At 35.5% G+C, this 8708-nt stretch overlaps 1 protein-coding gene across 1 annotated transcript; it reads right to left on the reverse strand.

Moving 5' to 3' along the window:
- Nucleotides 1–7571: 7571 nt before the first annotated feature.
- On the reverse strand, nucleotides 7572–8003 carry LOC141601528 (uncharacterized). The gene has a single exon (XM_074421819.1). It carries the CDS (start codon nucleotides 8001–8003, stop codon nucleotides 7572–7574), a length of 432 nt encoding a protein of 143 aa, XP_074277920.1.
- Nucleotides 8004–8708: the final 705 nt, after the last annotated feature.

Below are 8708 nucleotides of genomic sequence, written 5' to 3' on the forward strand. Positions count from 1 at the left end.
CAACACAATTCAACATCAACGATAATAAGTCAAGTGTATTTCCCTACCTTTTCGCAATCCAAGCACACACAAACAATCACTTATGATCCTTCACTTATCCATCACCTACATAACATAATTATGTATAATTACCATCTACTCAGTCAATTAATCATGCACATAACCTAGACTCATCATAACTTAATAGGAATATCAATTTAAAGAACAAACACGACTTTTCCTGATTTTCCTGCTCATGGCAGACTCGGTATAAAATGAATAACTATTTCCAGAAAATTCGAATTGATGCAAGGCCAATTGAATTGGAACCCCATGAGTCTTAGCTACAATTTATATCTAACGTGTTTTTCTCAAATTCCAAACTTATCAAGGGTTTTCAGACTAATTTACAAAAACTGACAGAAACCGTCGCATAAAAAGTATTGATTCATAAAACGAGTTTGACAAATGATTCTTAAGTAAAACCAACGCCTAACTCATCTAAACTCTTTAAATTAAATATATAAAAAAGACCCAGCACCAATTCAATATCTAAATTATGTTTTAAAAGTAATCTTTCAGCCTCTACTGATTTGCGGACTTTTTAGATAGACGTTCACAAATAATTTCTTCAGGACAAACTACACGGTGAAATGCTACCAATTTTCACAGGCATAAACTAGGCTTGGAATAAACATGAGTCTCTTCTTTAACTTTTTGCATCCCACGGCTTTAAGACAGGTAAAACACTCAAATAACACAGACCAACGAATCTGTAAATTGTTGTAACTATTCCATTCATTTATCTCATACAATTTATAATCAAAAACCCCCAAACCAATTCTAGGGTTACGAAAATTATCCCAATACTACTATAATTATGCTAATAATTGAATAAAGAGGTAATAGGATAGTCTACTTACGAAATAGGATGAGAATAGGCTGAGAAATCGCCTCGCAATTCCTCACGCGGCTCCCTTCACACACGGCTCCCTCTTCTCTCTTTTCTCTCTTTTCTCATGGTTAAAATGAATATGGTGATAGGGAGATTAGGGTTTGGTTAGATGGGTTATACATATAGGATAGGTGCTATTATGACGATACGGGCCTAGCCTAGTTAGATTAATTTAAACCCGAGTCACATAATTACCCGAGTCACAAATACACTACACGACCCAGCTGGTAACTCGGCCTAATATAATATCATATTAAAATACCGGGTATTACAGTCTACCCTCCTTAAAGAAACTTCGTCCCGAAGTTTAACCATAACAGAAACACATCATGTAACACTCCAACATAACCCACACAACGCATAACCAATATAGCCAAACTGAGAAATCACACATGAAAGTATAAAGATTTTACAATCCTACCCTCCTTAAACATGGTTACGTCCCCGTAACCTTCATTATTATAACAAAAGTTCTCAAACTACTGCTAACAACTGAAAGAGGATAAAAGATTTACAACTCACGTTCAAGTTAACTAATCCATACTAAAGACAATCAATATACAAGCTCTCTCAAGGAAGCTAGAGTTACTGCTGCTACAGCACATCGCCACGGATCGGAGCAAAAGCCACGTTGAATAACTTAAGACATTTCAGTATTAATCTAAACACTCTTCATATCAATCAATACATGCAATAACATTCACAGGATCTGCTTGTCAATCTAATTTATACATTACTACTCAGGTTACAAAGATGAAGATGCTTAGGTGCTCACATATGGTTCATGTCAAATAGCATATTTTCCAAGAAATATTGGTCGAATGACGAATGACGAATGCACATTGATTGGCAAATTTTACAAGCTTATTGGTCGAGTCAGTCAAGCGAGTAAACAGCGATATTGGAAAGTTAACATACAATACTATCATACATAAAATTTCATTCTTGGTGTTAAATATATTTAAACTGCACCCAACACCATGACATAAAAGATTAAATGTATTTAACTACACCAATTTTACAAATATTCATTACATATCATGCTAATATCAACATACCATGTTAACACACAACTCACTTAAATCACCACATTACATTTCCCGTTTTGACATTCGTAACTAACCACAACCCACTAATTCACTACATGAACGAACAACATGACTAAATTAACCCACTATTTGTGACTCCGTTCTAGCTTCATTCCCCCGGACTAGCAAATATCATGAAACCATACAACCAGATAATCGGCTGGAAATCTCATTCGAATTTATACTCACACGAAAAAATTTAACTTCATTTTCAAAACTTTTACTTTCATCTTTGGACGGTGAATAACTTTCTTAACATAAATCTTATAACAGAGCCGTCCATAGAATCCATTTAACTCAAAATCAGATAAACTTAACTCAATTCCTTCAAACAATACGAGCTTAGGTGTCGACTCATATTTCGTAATTTACGAGTTCATCTTATTCATTTGGTCCTATCTTTACTAATGAACGACTATTACCTCAACATCGGGATTTTAGTTGCACTTCTTTACTCAGTTATATTCACGGCTAACACGACTACAGCATTTAATCGGAGACCTTTTAGATAGTACACATTCCCTGGTGACGTCTCATCAAAGCATACGATTCGTACCATGATGTAAAGCAAGTAACTACAAATTAACCGTGTTCAATCAAAATTTTACCTCTTTATTACAGATCTATTTATCACGGGTTGCATGGTCACACAAAAGTATAAGTACCAACTCAATCACATGTTAAATTTTAAAACGATTTATCACGTCATAAGAACTAGACAAGAGTGTAACCATATAGTCAATATAAGAAGATTATTAGTTTAGATCGGAGGCACATTATAAAATTCCTAGTTAAACTCCTTACGGAACCATCGATTGTGCGTCATGAGTAATTAACTTAATAATGTAGAAGTCAAACAACTGAAATTACAATTGAGTATTAATGGTTATATGATTCACAATAACAACAAAATTACTTCCATATCACACATATGTTTAACATTTTAGCAACCATACCATTCAATTGTATCCATCAACTCAGTATAATTCATTTTCAGCAAAATAAAAGATATCGCATAAACAACTTAAACATGTACATATACCATCATATAACTTGTAAAACATTATCTATGACAAAAGATTAGCAAGGTGAACAAGTTCTCTGGATTGCACGGTTTGAACAAATAGGCAACTCGCGGCTCAATTAAACGTAACTATAACGACTATCATTTAAACATACGCATAACATGTGAATCATCAAAGGGTTATCTCATTATAATTCATAGCGACGGTTCGAGAATATATTTCAAATATCGTAACTATATCGTAGCTATATCAAACTATATTTCAAATATCGTGACAATTGCAACAATCACCTTAGCATTTCATGACAATACAACTATGAACATATCCAATAAGGAGCAACAACACTATTTTATTATCATATAATAAGTTTAGGTTCAACTGAAATAAATTAATGCAATGAAAGTAATAAGTATAACTATAGGCACACAGACTCACATAAAAGACATTAGAACTCAGATGACATCCTACATGTGTGAACATTTAGACATACTCATTACTACCATCCATGTGTAAACATTTAAACATAATTGTTATAAATATTCATGCGAGTATATTAGAACAATCAAGTTAACATTTAACGCCACCAACTTTACCAAGATATGACAATATAATTATATTTATATATATCCGACCACTATTCAAATATGATGAACACACCAGAGATATTATAACCTGCCAAGCATAAAATATGCAAACAACTGGACTCGTATAAAATATTTCACCCTCGATTAAGAATCAAATTAAGCTATTCAATTTCACTCATACTATCATGCCAACAATGTTATAAACTAAACTTTAATTTTTTTTTTATCACTAGTTAAGATACATAACCAATGAATATGTGTGCTACTATCATCATATAAGGACACTATAATTTCACATTAATAAGGCTCATGAAATAATCGAACAACTGCATGAAAACTCAACATAGCATTCACATTTTAAAATTTATGATTCACGTTGTAACTTCCAAAAACAATCATGAATAAATAACCGTTCAACGAAAATTTGAGTTATATTACTTTTTATAACATACAGAGAGTTAATAATTCGTGAGAAAAAGAATGAGGTCCAAAACTCAAGAATTCAATTTTTAAAGGATTTTACAACTCAGTTGGTCCAAACAAGTATGTGACAGCAATTGTCCGAAACTTGGGTCAGTTTGCAAAACTTACCATTTAATATAGAGACATCAAGAATTTTCGTGGCTTATCAATTTGAAAACATATGCGAATCTTCTGATCGATGGAGTTGGAATTATGCAAAAATTATTAATACAATTTAAATGAGGATTTTTACAAAATCGTTGGTCGAAACATCACTGCACAGGAGCTTCCTGACCACAGCCCACTAAAATATTTATTACTCCTAATCCGTATATCCTATAAGCATGAAACCAACGCCAAATAAATACTAACGAGGCTATCTCTCATAAAATTTTCATCCATAGGCAATAAACAGAAAACAAATGGCAGTAAGGTCAATTAAAGAGTAAAATCAAACAAAACGAGTTTCAGCACTAGGTCATTCTTTACTATGTTACAAGCTCTTATGAACATACTATGTATACTAACCCATCCCAACTTAAATCTCACACTTTGTACTTACCTAAACATCTATCCCATAGAATCCCTTCGCATCTCGATCTACTCCTTACATCTAAATCACGATTGCTATGACTAGAAACAAGCAATTCAATAGTGTTTCTGATTACTATCACAATACTATACTAGCATGGCTTCGGGATCACATAACCGCAAAACACTAGACATAATAGCACTATCAACACGTCATTCACATCCATCCAGATAAATATCATCAATTCGCAATTATTTTCACATTCACGATTACCACAATCCAACACTTCATTGATTATCAATCTGAACACGAAAATTTATTTCTCATCTCCACAACATCATATGATCACGTCATCATTCATACAAAATACTTACCGTAATGTTGTCCTGCAGAATGGTTAGAATATATAGGTCTCAAGGTATACATCAACTCGATTATATCCAAAGTTTTCCTTCTAACTACCCCATTCACTCAATTTTCTCTCGGGTTACCTGGTTCAAAACTGAGAGGGCAAACGAGCACGTATTAAGGGCGCCTTCTTAACCGTTTGTGAGCTCCTAACGAGTTTATTCCTGGGGTTCATTTTATTTAGACACATCCTACGTTCATTGGGTTTATTGGTTTAGGCCTGAGGATCGTTCGCTCTGATACCACTTTGTAACAACCCGATTTATGAAGGAGCCTTTAGCAAGACATTCCCTAATAAACCGGACTGTTACCATCTCGGTTTCCCGAGGTAGTGAATAACAAATTAAACTCCAAGGAAAAATATATAATTACTTTAACTTAATTATTACAAAACCTCTTTTACATCAAATTACAAGGAACTAACATAAATGAAAGTGAAAGTCTTCTAAATGATGATCTAGCTACTAAGTCTTCTGATCCAGTGTCTCACGCCCATCAAGCTCCCGTCCTATCTCATAAACCTGTCAAGCCTGCTCCCCAATATTTGGATCGTCACGGGTGTTCACGAATACGTGGTCAACCACGAGGTTGAGTAGGGAATACAATGAAACAACAAAATATGATATGCATGCTCCTCCGTCACCTCCATCTCCATCTCAACTCATATCTCATAACCGGAACACATGACCATACCGATCCCGGTAGACTATATATCGACCGTAGCCGATCCGCCACTCGCGTTGAGGACACCAGGGCAAGTCTGCAGAACCCGCCTTTGGGCCTTATCACAACATCATCTTCACCACACCACATGACCACAACATCCTCCATCTCCAATTCATATGAATGCTCAAAAGAAATTAATGCAACACAATATATATATCTTTGAACTGATCAATCATAAAATCATGCCGGTTACCAAATGTTGTGATAACATACTCAATACGATCAATTCAGTCAATCACCTTCCAGTATATGAATCATAACGTAAATCAACAGCCACGAAGCAAGTCAACGTTCACAGTTTGGTCATACGAAACACAAACAAGTCAACACAATTCAACATCAACGATAATAAGTCAAGTGTATTTCCCTACCTTTTCGCAATCCAAGCACACACAAACAATCACTTATGATCCTTCACTTATCCATCACCTACATAACATAATTATGTATAATTACCATCTACTCAGTCAATTAATCATGCACATAACCTAGACTCATCATAACTTAATAGGAATATCAATTTAAAGAACAAACACGACTTTTCCTGATTTTCCTGCTCATGGCAGACTCGGTATAAAATGAATAACTAATTCCAGAAAATTCGAATTGATGCAAGGCCAATTGAATTGGAACCCTATGAGTCTTAGCTACAATTTATATCTAACGTGTTTTTCTCAAATTCCAAACTTATCAAGGGTATTCAGACTGATTTCCAAAAACTGACAGAAACCGTCGCATAAAAAGTATTGATTCATAAAACGAGTTTGACAAATGATTCTTAAGTAAAACCAATGCCTAAATCATCTAAACTCTTTAAATTAAATATATGAAAAAGACCCAGCCCCAATTCAATATCTAAATTATGTTTTAAAAGTAATCTTTCAGCCTCTACTGATTTGCGGACTTTTTAGATAGACGTTCACAAATAATTTCTTCAGGAAAAACTACACAGTGAAATGCTACCAATTTTCACAGGCATAAACTAGGCTTGGAATAAACATGAGTCTCTGCTTTAACTTTTTGCATCCCACGGCTTTAAGACAGGTAAAACACTCAAATAACACAGACCAACGAATCTGTAAATTGTTGTAACTATTCCATTCATTTATCTCATACAATTTATAATCAAAAACCCCCAAACCAATTCTAGGGTTACGAAAATTATCCCAATACTACTATAATTATGCTAATAATTGAATAAGGAGGTAATAGGATAGTCTACTTACGAAATAGGATGAGAATAGGCTGAGAAATCGCCTCGCAATTCCTCACGCGGCTCCCTTCACACACGGCTCCCTCTTCTCTCTTTTCTCTCTTTTCTCATGGTTAAAATGAATATGGTGATAGGGAGATTAGGGTTTGGTTAGATGGGTTATACATATAGGATAGGTGCTATTAAGACGATACGGGCCTAGCCTAGTTAGATTAATTAAAAACTCGAGTCACATAATTACCCGAGTCACAAATACACTACACGGCCCAGCTGGTAACTCGGCCTAATATAATATCATATTAAAATACCGGGTATTACAAAACCACTTGTTTTTTTTCGGTAAAATGTAAGTATATTACTGAAAAAATGTGACCATACATCAAATAGTCCAGTGGTCTAAAGACCCATCTCGGATCTAAAAGACTCATTCTATTCACGGCCCAAAACAAGCCTATACAACCTAACACTACTACTCACTACTTTCAGTCACACACCTATTGGACAACATTCACCAGAAGAATCGTCACTTTCCCCTTTAAGCTCAAATATCATCTCCTTCTTCAAATAATCCTGATTCCTCTGTCGTCATCTGGGTTCAATCAGGCGCAATTCCTCAATCCCTCCAGCCAATCTCTGTCTCGCACTCCCAGAATCTCCTTGGAGCTCAAGGTACGATATGTAACCTCTTTCACGATTTGCTTGCTCAATTTCATTGGATTAATTAGCGTCAGTTCATGTTTACATAAATTCTGTTGCTTCCAGATGCCATAGATGCATGCGTTAATGATGGCGTTGATGAAGTCGTTCCTTATTCCAGAACCCCTCAAACCTCTCCTCCAATCTGTGGTAGCATCAGCTGGGATACTTTCTCCAATCAATCCGCATACAAGATGAAGGACTCTTGAGCTATACACACAAGCAAAGAACATGTGCGGCGCCGTCTCAGTCTCAGAACCACATACCTCACAGGTATCATGGACACTTATCCCAAATTTACATAGCTTATCCTTAGTGTTTAGAGCTTTATGCATGTAAATCCAGGTAAGGAATCAATGTTTAGGGACTGTATATTTATTCCAGACGAAATTATGCCACTGAACTCTCTCCCCTTTATCCCTGATGGTATCATACCCTTTAGCAATAGTATATTCTCTTCCCTGATCGATGGCCCAGATGTGATTTTGGTAGGATTCTTGATAAATAGACTTGACATAGCATATCCTCCTCCATGACCAACTCGAGTTATTTGTAGGAGCATATTCAAGCCAGTTTCCCCCTTTTATGTACACGCCATTAACCCATTTGACCCATAATAGGTCAGGTTTGGATGCCAACCACCAGACCAATTTCCCAACAGCAACCTTATTACACTGAATAGCACAATTCAGACCAAGGCCACCTTCATTCTTAGGCCTACAAATTTTTCCCCAAGAGACAAGAGGAGATCTCATATAGTCAGCCCCTCCATCCCATAGGAAGTTCCTACAAATGTCCTCAATTATTTTGAACACTCTGGCAGGCAGAATGAAGATACTAGCCCAATAATTATGCAATGTCTTGAGAACTGACTGAACTAGGACCAATCTACCTGCATATGAGAGTTTTCTAGCCCCTAAATTTCTGAATCTCTGAACTATTTTATCAATGAGAGGCTTACAGTCCTTTGCATTAAGTCTAGTGGTTTTAATAGGAAGACCCGGATATTTGAAAGGTAATACCCCTTCTACCATCCCTGA

This window comes from Silene latifolia, chromosome 9 (assembly GCF_048544455.1).
Source record: "Silene latifolia isolate original U9 population chromosome 9, ASM4854445v1, whole genome shotgun sequence".
NCBI lineage: Eukaryota > Viridiplantae > Streptophyta > Magnoliopsida > Caryophyllales > Caryophyllaceae > Silene > Silene latifolia.

What these genes read in the sequence shown, in the direction of transcription:
- LOC141601528 (XM_074421819.1), bottom strand. Translation starts at nt 8,003, where the DNA reads ATGCATAAAGCTCTAAACACTAAGGATAAGCTATGTAAATTTGGGATA.